We start from the raw sequence: 17,383 nt of genomic DNA, 5'->3' as shown, positions 1-17,383 counted from the left end.
TGTGTATACACTCATGCTCACGCGCATCTGCACACATACACACATATACAGAGATTAATGTGTGATAAATGAAAATATATTTGTTAACTTCTAGGATGGCACTATTTTTGTAAACCACACTTCTATAGAAATAAGGCATAATATTATATTTACCACTCAAATCATATACTTTAGTCTTCTGATTTAAAGACACACACATGCTCACACACACTCATATCTTACACAGAAGAGAAGCTGTTCTAGGTCAAAAGAGAAAAAGAACAAATTATAGGAACACAAATATTTTAAAATACAAAATAAAGAAATAAGTATTATGTGGATAATTGATAAACTTTTAAAGCTTGGGGAATTACATATCTGTAATAAACGGGTTTTGTTTCCCCAACCCCTCAGCATAATCAAGGAAAACTAAGGCTGCTAATTCAATATTAACAAATGGCACTCACACAGTGCGTATTATACAGCAAGTCCCATTCTATACACTCATACACTAAATCTCACAACAGTCCTCTCTGAAGGCAGGTAAGTACTTGTTCTCCCCATATTATACAAATGAGGAAACTGAGGCAAAGAGAGTAATTTGCCAAGTTACAGGTTGGTGAGGAGCTGAGCCAGGATTTGAAACCAATTTGCCAGATTTCAGGCCCATGCATTCACCATGACCGTGACAGGTCTCCTGAAAATAGCCCTAACAACTATAATAGAGCCTTCAGACATCCTCGGTTAAAAGCTGGGGCGGAGCTCAAGTGGCCAATTAGCAGTTACTTCCCAAAGACTCCTGAGCAGAGGCTGGTTTAGATGTAATAGCAAAGACAGATATCTTATTCCTGAGAGGGGGATCTCCCTTAGTCAAGAGTCTGCATCCTCAGTTCTAGCCACAGTCCTGCTTCTTTAGGTAAGTGAACTGGCGTGGCTCTTGGCTTCATTCTTCTTTTGCATCAAATGGGGATAGCAACAGAAACTGTAGAATATGAGCCTAACAGTTGCTTTGATATCATAATTCAGGGGCAAAAGAAACAGACACATTTCTGGCTCTGGGTGCTGAGCCGGTCTCTGCAGAGGACAGCCAGGTCCCAAATGAGGTCTAAGCATCGGGCAGGTGCAGCCAGGGAAGCACTGCCAGGTGGGTGGTACCAGGCAGGTGCTGATGGCAAAACACATCCTTTCTGCCACACCAGCCAGGATTCCAGGAAGGAGCCACTGTTTTTGAATTTCCAAATTCTGTGACATCACTCAGGAGAAAGTAAGTCAGAGGAGAAATGCTGTGGGTCAAGAAACCCTCCCACCTTCTCTTGTGTTGCTGAGTCACCTTCTGAGAACCTCCCCCAGCAGAGAACAAGCCTTGCGCACAGCTCCAGTCCTGTGTGCCTTTCACTGGATGGTACCAGAACCATCTCCACTGCCTTCTGAAGGGCCAAGTGCTTTCTTATTTTCTGCCTGAAAAAGGGCTCCAGGCAGCTCTAGAGAAGACCAGGCCCCTGGGGGGCAAGAGAGCAATTGAAAGAAACCCCCCAGACATAAAACCAGAGGGACACCACCAAGGGCCCTGCCTGCATGTCCCTGCCAATAGTGTCTGTGAACTCAGAGGCTCCCCAATCCTGCAGTCAGGCTGCCTTGAAGCCATAAGTGACAAATAGTTCTACTTTTCCACTTATCTCTCTATATAACATTCAACAAACATGTTCATGATACCAATGGCAAGGGAAGGAAAATAGTACTCGGATTTTTTTTTTCTTAAGATTTATTTATTTGAGAGAGAGAGAGAGAGAGGGAGAGAGAGAATCTCCAGCAGACTCCTCGCTAAGCACAGAGTCTGACATGGGGCTCGATCTCACGACCCTGAAATCCTGCCCTGAGCTGAAATCAAGAGTCAGACGCTCGGGGCGCCTGGGTGGCTCAGTCGTTAAGCGTCTGCCTTCGGCTCAGGTCATGATCCCGGGGTCCTGGGATTGAGTCCCGCATCGGGCTCCCTGCTCCGTGGGGAGTCTGCTTCTCCTTCTGCCTCTGCCATTCCCTCCACTTGTGCTCTCTGGCTCTACCTCTCTGTCAAATAAATAAATAAAATCTTTAAAAAAAAAAAAAAAAGAGTCAGACGCTCAACCGACTGGGCCACCTGGGTGCCCAGATTTTTCTTTTTTTAAATATGGAAAGTGTTATGCTAAGCAAAATAAGTCAATCAGAGAAAGACAATTATATGATTTCACTCGTGGAATTATGATTTCACTCATGTGGAATTTAAGAAACAAGACAGAGGATCATAGAGGAAGGGAGAAAAAAGAAAATAAGACAAATCAGAGAGGGAGACAAACCATAAGAGACTCTTAACTATAGGGAACAAACTGAGGGTTGCTGGAGGGGAGGGGGTGGGGAGAGGGGGTAACTGGGTGATGGACATTGGGGAAGACACGTGATGTAATGAGCACTGGGTGTTATATACAACTGATGAATCACTGACCTCTACTTCTGAAACTAATAATATACTCTATGTTAACTAATTGAATTTAAATTTAAAGGATACAGAGTTTTCTTGACTTTCTGTTACAGGAAATTCTTCCAAATAGAAATTCAGACTGACTCTACCTCAGCTAGATTAGATTCTGCATCACAGGACATTCTAGCATGGTATATTTTGACGTGGGTGAGGGGCAAGAGTGAAGAGGTGGGGCAAATTTATTCATATTTATAATTGATGCTTGGGTGCTAATTATGCACCAGGTAATGTTCTAAGTGCTTTCCATTGTTAATTCATCTGATCCTCCACAGGACTCCTAGTGGTGGATTCCACTATTATCTCTGTATCATAGGTGAAAAAACCTGGGCACTAATGAGTTAAGTTACTTGCCAAAGGCAATACAAGAAGTGGGGAAGCTGGAAGAAACCCTAGCTAGAGAGAGAACTCACAATCACTGTTACATGCTCATGATACAGACTTGTCTCTTGTCAAAGCAACAAGCAGCTACCAGAATGACCCAGGAGCCATTTGGGCACCTTCTCTGAGCCAGGCACTGGGCTAAGCACTTGTACTCTGGAAGAGCATGATGAAACCCCCTGGCCAAGGCGGGCTGACCTCTATAATTTCACGAGCTCCAAGTACACTTCAAGCCATTGAGACCATTGTGAGGCTCAGCTCAAGACACTGTGGAGTCTTCAAAGACTAAAACCCAGGGGCCATGTTCCTCACTCATCTTGACTTAATTTTTTTTTTTTCCCAGCTTTCATGACCATGACCTGGCTCTATCACAAACTCATCAAACAGTTCTCCTGCCCTTAAGGTGCTTTACCTACTCATTGAAAACAAAAACAAAAACAAAGGCAGGGGGGTGGGGTGGCAGAGAGAATGATTTCTTCTCTGATCTTTGGGAAATAACAATTTCAGAAGTCAACAGAAGCTTCCCTAGGCCAGCAAAAGAAGTTATGTGAGAGGCAGCTAAAGACTACCACTAATTAGTGCAGAGAGATGAGCAAGTTAGAGTGTGCTCTTCCTCATCTGCTAAGCTGCTTCCCCATCTCTGCCTTTCCAGCTGTCCTGTTACCCCAATACCCTGCTCCTCCACCTGTCTCAGCCTAACTAACTCCTTTTCTCTTGGATTCCAGACTGAGTAAACTCCAAAGCTGAAATCGGAAAGAAAAGGGAGCTCTAAACACCAGCACTTCCTTTCAGGGACTTAAACCAGCATCATCCAATAGAAATATAATATGAGTTATGGATGTACTTTAAATACTTCTAGGAGCCACGTTAAATGCGCAAAAAGAAACTGATGAAATTAATTTGAATAATGCATTTTATTTAACCCAACATACCGAAAATATTATCACTTCAACACATTAATTAATAAAAAAATCACTAATGAGCTATTTTATTCTCTTTTATACTAAGTCTTTAAAATCCTGTGTGTATTTCATGCTCATAGCATATCTCAATTAGAACTAGGCATATTTCACATGCTTCATAGTCAGAGGTGACCAGAGGCTACTGGACTGGATGGCACAGAGGTAACATCCTGTTACTGTCTCACAAACACAAATGCAGATTAATTTTAATTAATCTTCACTTCATGCAATCAGAAATCACTGCAGAAAGAAACAGTGAATTATTACTTTGCCTTCAACTGCTTTGACTTTCTGAATGAATGTGATATATTCTCTTATGTAATCTTCCCATAACCTGTGAAGTTGGTCCCTACAGTATTTTAGATGGGTAACAGATTGGATAACACCATCTCTCTCTCTCTCTCTCTCTCTCTGTGTCTCTGTCTCTGTCTCTGTCTCTCTCTCTCACACACACACACACACACACACACACACACACACACACACACACACAAGCCTGTTATATGTTCCCAATTCACAGCTGAGCATCAGCACTTAACTGAAGCTACACAGCAACATAGAGCCCAGGGGAGACAAAGTAGCCAAAATCTTGCTTTACTGCTTCCCTTTTATAATCAGTCTTACACTGCTATTCCAGAAGAATTTACTGTCATAATCTAAGCACCTCCACTTAAGGGATATTTATAAACCTCAGCCTCTCTTGGCCCTTCAGCCAAACTTGGCCACCTAGTCATATAGGGAAGCTGGTGCAGGCAGGGCCCAACCGGATCCCCAATCTCTCTGCCTCCAGCTCCCAGGGTTCTGGGAACCCAGGTTTCTCTCAATACCTACAGTCCCTGCGTTTAAGGGGCTAACTGCCTCATAAGAGAGATGACACATAAACACAAATAATGAGATGAGACATACCAAGAAATAATCCAAATACGTAAGTATGTAAAAAGGTATTCTGGGATGGCAGGAAAGCGATACTTTCTGAAGGTATTAGAAAAGCTTCATGCAAGTTGGGGTGAAGTTTGGAAGAACAGCAGGATTTAAAAAGAGTGTGAAACAAGGCTGCCAGGGTGGCTATGAGCACTCTGAGAGGCCTTGCATGTTCACTAAGGATTTAGGATTTTACTGGCTAAGAACTAGGCGTCACAGAACGTTCTGGAGTAGGAGAATCAACACGGGTAGAGGAGCACTTAGAAAAACCTGACAGATTCTGACAATAGCGCAAAAAAATGGAGAGTTAAAAATGAACAACAACAACAAAAATCCAAGAAGAAAACAAGCAACCAGGGGGGCTCATGGAGCTCAGGTCAGAGGGCACTGCGCTGTTCTGGGCGATGGGCTGTAGCAATGGCAGGAAAAGAGCCTCTGGGAAAAACTGCAAGAGTCACAGGAGCTGGGAACTGGAAGAGACAAAGGCCCTAGTTTAAAGCCTTTTCAAGACTAAAGCCTGTATTCCTGGAAGAATGGTGGGGCCCGGGCAAATAGTAAAGTCAATATAAGTAAAGAGCTTTCTCCCCTTGGGGTGGGCTGCAGAAGAGATAATGATCTCAGGTTTGACATGTTAAATTCCCTAATAATATTAGGCTTGACTCTGTTACGTGCACCTACTTTAATAGTCTAAGTGAATGGCTGTTCAAAGAAATCCAATAAGCACCTGGCTTTCCTTAGAACTTGCTTAACTAGTTCATGATAACTTGAACCTGCTGGTCACTCGTTTGATGCAAGCTGGTTCTGGCAATCTGCTCAGCTGTCCTCCGACTGACCTTGGCAGATCTGCTGACCACTCTTCACATTGGCCCTGATGGCTGGGGAGGAAAATTCCAATCTGGAGATGGAGCTTTCTGGTCTGGATTTTACTTCTCAACAGGCCACACGGATGTGAGACACAACTTTAGATCTGAAACTTTTTATGCTTCGGCATTTAAAGGGAAAGAAAGTCTATAGGTGAACAACAGTGATAAAGTTCCCTGTCAACGACCTCCTGAATTCTATGAAATCTAGGAGTCAAGATGCTCTTTTGTCACTTAATCCTCTATGGTGGAGTATTCTAGACATATTCTGTCACACACATTTGGAGCGGTTGCTCTCCTAAATAACCAAAACATCATGGAGACCAACTGCTTCATAAAAATGGAAATTACAATTTGTAAAAACACACTGTTTATCAACGCTCCCCAGCATGTCCTTAGAAGCTATGAAACTAAATTCACACCTTTAGGAAAAGGATCGCCTGTGTGTGTGTATACATGCAGAGACACATACTTCAGAGCCATCCCCAAATATGCCATCCTTCACAGACTTCGTCAACTCTTCAACAACAAGCAGTAATAACATTTTTTAAACATTTAAAAACGGCTACGAAAAAGTGAACAAGGCAACTTTGTTCAGTAAAAAACAGAGCAGTGATTTGGAAAGCAGACTCTAACAGTGCAGGTTGGAATAGAATCCAGTCATGGGGTTCTCACTGCCTCTCTCAGTGGTTGAGGTAACTAGTCTCCAAAGATGGCCCCCAACAATTCCTCAGACTCAATAGATGGAGACCTCTAGCTCTCTCAACTCTGGGATGGTCTTGTGACTTGCTTTAATCAACAGAATGAGGCAAAAGTGACGTTCTTGGACTTTCAAGGCTAGGTCTTCATAGGCCTGACAGCTTCTACTTCCTCTCTTAGAAACCAGCCACCTCATGAAAAGTTTGACTTTCTAGCTAAGAAAGAGAGACTCGAAGCCATCTTGGTTACTTGAGCCCCACTGAGCTCCCAGCTAAATGCCGCTACCTGGTTGAGTCCAGGCAAAAACAGCAGATGAACCCCAGGCACCCCACAGAATTGTGATAAATGATAAATCAATGCTTGTTTCAAGCCACTAAATGTGGAGTTCTTTGTGATGCGGTAATAAGTTACTGAAACAATGGGTGACAAAGATATCAAGTGGGTAAAAGTGAGCCAGATCTGCCAGTTACCTGTGACCATCTGTGATCATATTGGGATTCTGTCCACTTGCTCTGCTTGCAAAGTAAAATTTAAGTGGAGAAACACAAATAGGACCTTCTCTTGTCATACACAGACTCTAGCATTCAGTAACACTACAATAATGGCACTGATGTTCAAACTGCCCTCTGACAATTCTACCCCCAGAGCCCTGTGGGACTATCAAAAACCATCTCCCTTGACCGATTCAAGAAGCTCTCTCCCTCCTTGTTCTGCTGTATCTAACACCATGGAACAAACCCACAAATGTTTATGTTAGAAAGAGTAACAAGATGATGAATGCTGGAGTGAATAAATGTTCAGTGTAAGTATTAGGAGGCTGGAAAAAAGCTAACAGACTGCATGAACCGCATTCAGCCACATAGGCAGCAATGACTAGGCAGGCTGGGGCTGGACTGAATTGTTTGGCCCAATTCTTGACCCTTCTCCGCATCTGCACCCTCGTCACGAATGCACTGCCGTCAGATGGGCTTCTCTGCCTCTTGTCTTTGAGCCCGTTCATGTGACTTGAGTTGACCAGAAAAATGATGCTGTGCCAGCTATAAGCCCAAGGTTAAGAGGCACCTTGTGTATTGCTTGCACTTTTACCCTTCTGCAAAAGAGCATGCCCCCCTCTCCCCTCCCGCGGCTCACTGGTCCCAGGAGGAAGATGAGAGAGACATGGAGCAGAGCCACTCCAGCTGACTCACCAACTCGTGATCAAGAAAGACATGCTCATTGTTGAATGCCGCTGAGATCTTAAGGTTGTCCAATACCCAGCGATAGCTGACTAATAGAAGGCTCCTTTATTAGATGCCAACTTTTGCCAAATACACATAGTACTTTAGAATAATAGAAAGTCTCCTCGTCTATAAAAGCTGAAACTGAATTACCAACTGGATGGTTAGGTGGTCTCATTGTGGGGCAGAATATAAGTGCAATATACTGAATATCACTGATTTTTGCCCTTACAGCCTATCTTTCTCAAGACTGTAATTTGGTATTCAAAGTTCTCTATAATTTAACCCTAACTTAGTTTTCTAACCAATTCTCTCTCACTTAAATTTTATACTCCATTCCAACTGGATTATTTATAATTCTCAAGTAAGTCTCACATTACCTCTAGCCTTTCTTCATCCAACAAGTTTAGATTCTTGTGGTCCTTTAAGGCCAGGTTCGATGTCCCCTCTAGAAATCTGCTCTGATCCCAACTTTTAAGGCAGTCTCTCCATCCCCTTGACTCTTATCATGATGTATGTCTTTTCCTTTCCTGATGTTTGGCTTATTCTGCCTCATAAAATTTCCTCATCCTCTTATTAAGTCCTAGGAAGGGAGGTCTACGTATTATTTACCTCTGCACCCTCCGTGGCATTTAGCAAAAGGTCTTGGCATATCCTGTACAGGCCAATGCAATTCTTTTGCATTGAAGAATGAGTGACCAATGGGAGGCAGCAGGATGCCAGGCATCAACACTGAGAAAAGCAACATGGGCTCTGGAGTCAGAGAGACCGGAGTCTGTGGCTTCGTAGCTGGGCAACTTGGGACCTGGTTAGTCTCTCCTGTGCTTCAGCTTCCAAATATGTAAAACTGGGATGACACACCTTTCACAGGATTGTTGTGAAAATTCACCATGAAAATGAATGTATAAATGCTTTGGCATGTTTAACATATGGTGGCAGCTCCATTAATGGTAGCTCTTGTTACAAAAATGATAATGACACAGAATATCACGTAGAAGTTAGTTTGAACAAATCCTCGATACTAGATTATGTTCTCTTAAAAGTTAAGTGTTCGAGGGTGACAGAATGATGCTGGTTCCAATTAACTGTTTTCCCAGAAACTGGTCTCAGTGATCCCAAGTCGAGTTTTATTTAGATGCTCACATGTTATTCTTTGCCACAGTTCTCAATTTTCTAGGCAGTCCCCACCAGAAGCAAATTTGTTCCAGGCAACACATACATTTCCTTAAAACGACACAACACAAACTCCTCCTCCCATATATACTAGCCCACTTTTAGCAGAGCATCAGTCTTCCCACAACACCCCAATTCCTCACCAGGGACCGGCATAACCATTACGATGGACCAAAATGCTGGAGAATGACTTGACGGTGACTGAACACAGGAGTGCCATGCATGGGCCCAGTCGTGGGTTATCACTGTTCAAGTAATTCAGCAAAACTGCTACGTCTGCCTTCCTAACTGGAATTTTGTACTAACCCACGGCCCTGTGACGCCAGAGCAATCGCTGATCTTCTAAGGGTCCAACTCATCCCCAGGCAAACTCAGAAGCCTGTAAGTGGCCAGGCAGATGACGTTCATGAGTGAAAGGGACTGGACGTGCTGCTCTCCAGGGTAGGCTCAGCAGTTCCCGGGAGGCCACAGCTGGACTGAGGGGGCCACTGCCTCAGGGAAGACAAACCCGGTGTTGCCAGATTTCCTGAAGAAATTTGGGGGTTTTATGTGAAACATCCTGAGTTTTGAACCCTGCCTTGCGCTTTATTTCATAGTTCTCTGGGAGCCAAAGAAAATACATTTGCAAGCCAGACATGGCCATGGGTTGGCAAGTTGTGATCTTTGCACTAGATATTCCCAAGTCACTTTGAATCACCAGAGAAAGGTTAAAAGATGATTACTAAATTCATTGTATTTGTATTTTTTAATCTGAAGAAATACACATAAAAAGTCACATAAAGAGTAACTACTAACCCTAAAAAACACCTCACTCTCTCGTTTACAAATCCTCACTCACTACACTTTTGGACCTCTGTGTTTTCGGTCTTACAGTGAGCACACCTCTACCAGGACCCCCTGAGGTTGCTGTGCTATGTACCCATTTAAGTCCTACCAGTTATTTAAAACTTGACTGAAATACTAGCTTCTGTATAAAACCTCCACCATGCTCCTCAAAATCCTCTATGTATAAATTACGGAAATTGCCCCACGTAAAAGATCTGCAGTGATTTCCAGCCATATCTCATCAGCCCTTTACCAGCAGAGCCCCCCTAAAACACTACAAATATTCGCTCCCGAGAAAGTGAAAAGCCCAGGTCAAAAGGTCAAAGGTAAAGTTCAAGGGCACTCACCGCCGAACACATCTCCATTCTGGTAGTTCTTCCCTTTCTGGGCTTCCTCTTCATTTTGAACAGTGGCAACATGCTTAGCAGAGGCACAGCCCATAGTCTCATTCGGTCAGCTTCAGCCGGGCTGAACTGCAAATCATCTCTACAGACACAGGGACATTTTTTTTTTCTTTAAACGCAAAGAAAATCCACCTTCCTGCTGAGTTGGTCAAGATGTGCGCACCTGCAAGAACAGAAAGCCGGATCAGAATGCGTGAAACAAAGCCTGTGTCTCCTTGTGCTATGTGATCAGCAATGCACTAGGATTCCTGCATGACCCCCTGCACTGTGGGGGGGGGGGGGGGGTAATTGGTGCTGAGGAGGAAAGGCAACATGGCCCCTTTTCATCTGATTTTCACTCGGAAAGCAAGACCAGAAGGCATGCCCCCTGTACCACACATGGCTGAACTTGTTGAGATAACAAAAACATACGCATTTGTTTATTCAAATAAATATTTGAGCACTACTCCTTGCTACACATAAAGTGCACGTATGTTTGCTAATGTTCTGGAATCTCAAAAACCTTCAGAGTAAGGAAAGCACATTCATGAGATCTACCAGGCACAGGAAACTGGGAAAAATTCTCCATCTTCCCCCTCCTGCCTTGAAAGCCAGCTCTTCTCAGATCCTCAGTTCTTTTTCCAGAATGAAGTGGTCTTCCTCTTCAGGCTGAAATATGGGCTAATTTATAGATTTCTAGTGGGTTCTGTAAGGAACTCCGTATTTTATTTTACCTGAGGTGACAATGTTTTGGAAGATAAAGGAAGGAGATGGGGGCAAGGATTCAAACCTACTTTTGTCCATTTTCTGCTTAGCTAGCTGAATGCTTTAAGGATTGAGAAGATGTGGGAAGATCAAGAGAAGAAAACAAGGCAATTGCCCACCTCTTATCAGAGCCTTTGTACATCTACTGGACTGCTATAATAAAGACTGAAAGAGAATTTATGGATAGACCACAAAGGAGATAGTCCTCTAGTTAAGTAAATATACCTTCCCCACCCCACCCAAGGTCGCTTCCCAAATTCTCAGGGTTTGCTGTTTATTTATTTTATTCTTTTATCATCCTTTTCCAGCCACTTCAATCTTGTAGGTAACTTATGCCAGTCTCATAGATGTTTCCTTTGGGTATCTACCCATTCTTTCGTCTCCATCCAGCCTGCCGTAGCACAGACCCTTACCTCTTCACAGCCAAGCAGAGCAAAAACAGCATCAGGCCATGCACCTGATATGAATTAGCACCTGCACCTCCCCTTTATGAACATCTGATGTTTCTCAGCCTCAGGAACAGGGCTATAGAAACCGAAACACAGCTGCAGGCCTCCTTCCTAGAGCTCCAAGGACACCTATGGATGTAGAAATCTAATCATTTAAGCCATAAAATATCAGCAAAGGGAATTTTTCAAATTAACCTAATACTGAAAGGTAATTCTAAATCAATCTCCAAAACAAACTTAGATACAAAGGTAATGATCTTAAATGAAGCCAAGCAAATGCAAATTGCAGTATCGACCCTGCGGCTATAAGACTAGTCCTGTCTTTGTATAGTTCTTCATACTACTTTCTAGCACTGGTTCTATCAAATCATTAACAGGAAGTATAGGGTTAGGAGGGTTAGTTGGTCAAGTTTTACAAAAAAGGAAGATTTTTTTTATTCCCTAGACAGTTAATGTTTGTAGCTTCTCTACACGATTGGGTAACCTCTTGTTAACACGTTTTCATATTTTTAAAGCTATATGGAGCGCACACACACCATTTAGCAGTAATGTCGTTAAAGCTACAGTATTTTGATTTGATGGTCTATTCATACTGGTATATATAACTCAGGGCCCTGACAGGGGAAATGTGCATGCAGAAGACATTTTTTGAAAATCCACACAATGTTGTTTAGGAGTGCCATGATAGAGGTTTCACAGAAATCTAAAATCTAAAGCAGAATTAAAAAAAAAAAAATGAAATTATGACTGGGCAAAGACAGGAATTAAAAGAGGAAGTAGTATTTTGTAGAGACTTAAAAGTTTGGTAGAATTTTTATTTTTTTTTTTAAGATTTTATTTATTTATTTACTTGAGGGAGAGAGACAGAGATAGAGAGAGCATGAACAGGGAGGAGCGGGAGAAGGAGGCTCCCTGCAGAGCATGGAGCCCGATGCGGGGCTCGATCCCAGGACCTTGAGATCATGACCAGAGCTGAAGGCAGACGCTTAACCGAAAGAGCCACCCAGGTGCCCTCTGGTAGAAATTTGCAAGGCTGCAAGGACAGTGGCATCATCCGGACATAGGAAGTGCCTGAGTGAAGACACTAGAATGTGGAAGAGTGCGTGTGTGCGCGTGAGTCCACACTCACCCTCGCTTGGCGGGAGGAGGTGGGAGCAGGGCAGGGAAGGGGACTGCGGGCTGACGCTGTGAAGGGCCTTATCCAACTTAAAGATAAGGATGTCTCTCTGGTGCCAAGTTGAGCACACTTTGAGAGATGTTCAATTAGTGGTGCAGAAATCCATTCTGTCAACCTATCATAGTTTTTGAAGAAACACCACTGAATTGTGAGACAAGAAGAATGAGAGATGGGATTCAGTTCCGAAGGTAGAAGAAGGGGAAAATTCCTCTCCAACCGGGAGGCTGCTGAGGGTCCTTGCTGCCACCGTCGCCATGTGCTGCCGGCCAGCACGTTCTCGGGGGTCAACCTCCCTCAGTCCCACCTCAAGCATCACCACCTAAGGGAACCAGATTCCTCACTTTTCAGAAAGGAATGTGGGAAAGCAAGCTCATGCATCCACAGGAGAGCAAACTGAAGTGAGAGGGGAAACCTCCCCGCTGCCACCTCTTCAAAACAAAGTAAAAACAGGAAGGAGAGTGGGAAACCCTAACAGAATCCCTGAAGGACAGTGGTGATCCAAGGGAATTTGACAACTGTCCTCTCTGGAAGTCCCTCTCGCTGTCCTCGTCCTCATTCCAAATTCCTGCTTACAGCCTCGTAAGCGATCCAAGAAGTTAATGTAAGGATCTAAGATGTGAATTATCCTTTGTTACCCTTGAAAAGCATTGTGTGGTGTTTCTTCCGTGTTGTAGAAGCTGTATTTGTATCAAAAAGTCTTACCTGCATTTAAAAAGGTGAAATCACACGAAAATCAAATAAACTGCAGCAGGCTAATAAAAATGAAACATGTAAGAATACCTTTTAGGAGGACTTCTCTGTTATTCAGGCATGGAGGTGAGGGGCATGTTAATAAGCAGATTAGACATGATTTACATCCAATTCAAGTGATGACTCAGGAAGCTTCCATTTAATTATATTTTTTAAAAGACACGCATGATCGATATGAGTTCTCTCAGAATCCTAACTAGGTAGGGATTTTGTTTCTGAAACACACACACTCTATATTTTACAGCAGTAATTTAATGAGTGGTGTTTTCAAGTTTTACAACTTCATCAGAAATATATTTTAATATTTTGCCTTGGGGGGGCAGAGGGAAAGGGAGAGAGAGACAAAGAATCTTAAGCAAGCTCCACGCCCAGTGTAGAGGTGGACACGGGGCTCAATCTCACAACCCTGAGATCATGACCTGAGCCGAAATCAAGAGTCGGATGCTTCACCGATTGAGCCACCCAGGAGCCCCAATATTTTGCCCATTTTGAAGGTTATGAATATGAAGTCATTTAAGAGGCAGAAGATCTCTAATTCATAAAGTTAGCCATGGATCAGTAGGGAAAGCTTTTTACTATGTGATGTGGATTCTTCACATAAGCAATTGTCCAAACATTCATTCATTTAATCAACAAATACTTATTGAAAACTACTAAGTGTTTGGCAAGCATGGGGTATATAGAGATACACAAGGTACAGTTTTCCTCCCTATCCCCACAGAACATGAACATTCGGAGAGAAGCGATCACGAGAAAGATTAGTTTCACGGCAGTGAGTCAAATCCAGGAAGAGAGGTGAGTTCAGCCCACAGGCACCTGATTCAGCCTTGAGAGAGGGAATGTCAAGAGAGATCAGGCTTGAGGCCTGACCATAGCTAAAGAATCATCATTGAAACACCCCTGCATTGCACCTCTTCCATAGCCTGATGCAATGTCACGGTTTCATTTCCACTGAAAATTCTCTCACTTTGACTACAGTCCCACTGAGACCTCAAATTGAGCAGACCCCCAGAAATGTCCCCCTAATATCTGCCACGATAATCTGCTCCAAATGCTTCCCTCTGGTTTGTACTATCCCTCAGAGAAACCCTAGCATTTTTTTTTTTTTTTAGCTTCTATTTTCTCATTGGCTTTGCTCAGCTTTTCTCTGCCAACCCCTACACCCTCTATTCACGCCCCTTCCTGAAACCACAGCACTTAGAGAGGTGAGTCCGATGGTGCAGATGAACATGCTGAGACCACAAAGCTGGACAGAGCTGAGTCTCGTTTTCACATATTGTTATCAACAGCATGCTATTTCTGAAGTCAGATCACAGTGTGAGAATTAAGCTGAAGTATCTCTTTGATGTTTGATAGAATCTTCTACTAATACCAACTCCCACTGAGGATAGTTTTAAAAAACTAAATAATCTATATGATAGGATCATCAGGTACCTCTAAAAACATGGGATCCACTTAATTGCCCATGGCTTTGTGTAAAAATCTCCCCCAACAGTTGTATGGGTACATTATCCTGTACCATGAAATTAGAAGTTGGAATCCCTATCCACAATGCTATGAGCCAACTGATTTTAGGACTATCTTTATAGGATATTTTTCCTGCCTTTGATAAAATACATTAGAAATTTGCAAATCCAATTCAAAAATTTTAAAAAGGGCTAAAACATTTGTAACCATGCATGTTTATCATTCCTTCCACTACGCCTCAGGCCTCTTTAGGTGATGCTTTGAGTATCACTAGGGGAATTACTCTTAGAGAACACTCCACATTATAACACTAGAAAGTTCTTTTCTATACACAACTAAGCCCATTACCTTTCTATGAATACCTATTACATACATGTGACATATTTGTCCTTTTATAAGAAAAGATTATGATTATGGCTTTTTCCCAATGCCAGTGATTTCTCTTTATTTGCTTTTTTATGGTTTTCAGCTTTACTGAGGTAAAACTGACAAAACTGCAATACACTGCAACTGTTCAAGCTCCATAAAGATGATCTGATACACCCATACATTGTGAAAGGGATCCCACCATCGGGTTAACACATCTAGCAACTCTCCTATTTACCTTTCTCTCTCTCTCTCTGGCAAGAACACTTATGTTATACTCTCTTAGCAATCTGCAATTATAAAATACAGTGCCAATCAACTACAGTCACCATGTTTTTTTTATATTAGATTCTCAGACCTTATTCATCTTATAACTGAAAGTTTGTATCCTTCTACCAACCTCTCCTTATTTCTCCCACCCCCCAGTCCTTGGCAACCACCATTATACTGTTGCTGAGTTTGACTTATTTTATTTTTAGATTGCACATATAAGTGATGCCATGCAGTATTTGTCTTTCTCTTACTTCACTTAGCAAAATGCCCTCTAGTTCATTGGTAGTGTTGCAAATGACAGGATCTCTTCCTTTTTTAAAGTTAATATTCCAGTGTGTGTGTGTGTGTGTGTGTGTGTGAGAGAGAGAGAGAGAGAAAGAGAGAGAGAGAGAGAGTGTGTGTGTGTGTGTGACATTTTCTTGATCCATTCATCCAGAACACTTAGGTTGTTTCCACACCTTGACTATTGTGAATAATGCTGCAATGAACATGGGAGTGCAGACATCTCTTTGAGAAAGTGATTATGTTCCCTTTGAATATATATCCAGAAGTGGAATTGCTGATGGCCTTTTTCTTTACCTGAATTTTTTTTAACTGGAAGCACAGTTTCATCAGAAAACCTATTCTTAAAAAACTGGGAAGGAAGGAAATACACAAATTCTGTTTTGAGAAAAATCAGAGAGACATCTGACCTTTTTTCAAAAGAGGAAAAACATGGGAAAATATTTCTATTGACGTAATATTATGGATAATTTCACTTCCCACCAATCAGTTCTAGTCTTTTTCATTTTGGATGAAAAAGTCAAAAATACTGTAGACAGTTTCCTTGTCAAGAAAGACACTTCTAAAAAAATGAATTAAAAGTGATAAGCTCCATAAAGAAATCCTAGGCCAGAAAGAACATGAATGTACCACATGCAGCTTGGAGGATTGGAGAGAAATCAAATTCTGATTGAAATGGGTACATAGAGAGCTATGAAGTCAGTAGTTAAGAATAGGATATAGCCACATTATTAATAGATCAGGAGCAAAGTGCCCCCTTTTCCCCTCTGATTAAAAAGGGAAATCAAGACAAGGCAACATCTAAAAACTCCTTTCTTTTATTAAAGGAAGAGCCAACATCTAAGTTCCATAAAGAAAAAATATATATATAAATAACTAATCAGTCTGTTTGCCCATCTGCTCTGCTTTGCTATAACGAGTGTTAATACAGCAACCCACTGGGGGGTGAGGGGGGCGGGGAGGAGAAGAAAGGCAGCCTAAAAGTGATTTCTAATCTTGAAGCTTTGGTATCCTTGGGCTTCTGTTAACACTATTTCACATTCATTGTGAATGTTGAAATAATACATAAAGAGATGTCACATTTGACATGAGGGTAATCTGGGAAAGTCAAATCTTCTTACCAGCAACTGCCGGCATCCCAGAAGATATTCATTCCTCACCTCACACTCATTTGGTGGCATGACACTCAACAATATGCTATTAACTCCAAGAAATGAATTTTGGCATCTGCCTTCTTTACAAGAAAACTCTCACTTCCATAAATAATAATCGCATGGAGGTGTCTCTCGGAAACGTTAACAATCGTAAGTCCTTTGCGAGATGATACACCTCTGCAGGATTTGGGCAGTGAGGTGTGGGGATGAGGAGGCATGGGGGCAAGGGCACCACAGTGGAAGTGAGAATCCCAGCTCTGGTCTCAGGCATCACACACATGCCTGGCTCAGTACCAAGGCTGGGCTTCACCTCTCCGTGCCTCTCTCCTTGATTCTATGATCTACCTGAACACATGTCCGAGGGATGCTAAGGATGAAACTGCCACTTACAAAAAGCCCATTTGTTTTGTTTTTATCTAGATTCAATTTACTTACAAACTTTGCTTTCAAAACTCACCTAATTAGGATATCTTGCAAGTCTAAAACCCCCCACATTTTGAGAAGCCCTGTGAAGTCTATGGATTATTACCAATGATGTTTGGGCCTGAGGGTGTTGATTTCAATTGTGTATAAAGTGGAAAGATGAACAAAGCTTAGCTCTCCTATTTCCTCTTCTCTATCCTGCCTTTAATGAATAAAAATAAATTTTAAAAATGTTTCTTGTAGGGAGCAGATTTTAAAAAAGCCTGTAGAATAACTGTTCTTCAGCTAGGGACTTAAGGGTTCGGTTCCTTTATCCTACACCCAAAAACTCCACTCTTGTGTCACCTGTATATGGGTCACCACAGTTC

General features: G+C 42.3%; 1 protein-coding gene across 7 annotated transcripts in view; it reads right to left on the bottom strand.

Annotated features, from left to right (window-relative positions):
• CUNH1orf21 (chromosome unknown C1orf21 homolog) overlaps positions 1-17,383 on the bottom strand; it is a 215,043-nt gene that overhangs the window by 126,067 nt on the left and 71,593 nt on the right. For all 7 annotated transcript variants that reach the window (XM_054508011.2, XM_054508009.2, XM_045877314.3 and 4 more), the window contains one exon: positions 9,874-10,093. In XM_054508011.2, the coding sequence (XP_054363986.1) occupies positions 9,874-9,967 (94 nt within the window). In that variant the 5' untranslated portion in view covers positions 9,968-10,093. The remainder of the gene's footprint in view (positions 1-9,873; positions 10,094-17,383) is intronic.

This window comes from Mirounga angustirostris, unplaced genomic scaffold (genome assembly GCF_029215605.1).
Source record: "Mirounga angustirostris isolate CCGP_5_RB_7025 unplaced genomic scaffold, mMirAng1.0.hap1 SCAF_6, whole genome shotgun sequence".
Taxonomy (NCBI): domain Eukaryota; kingdom Metazoa; phylum Chordata; class Mammalia; order Carnivora; family Phocidae; genus Mirounga; species Mirounga angustirostris.
The sequence above is the reverse complement of the archived record's forward strand: the minus strand, read 5'-3'. Positions and strand labels throughout refer to the sequence as shown.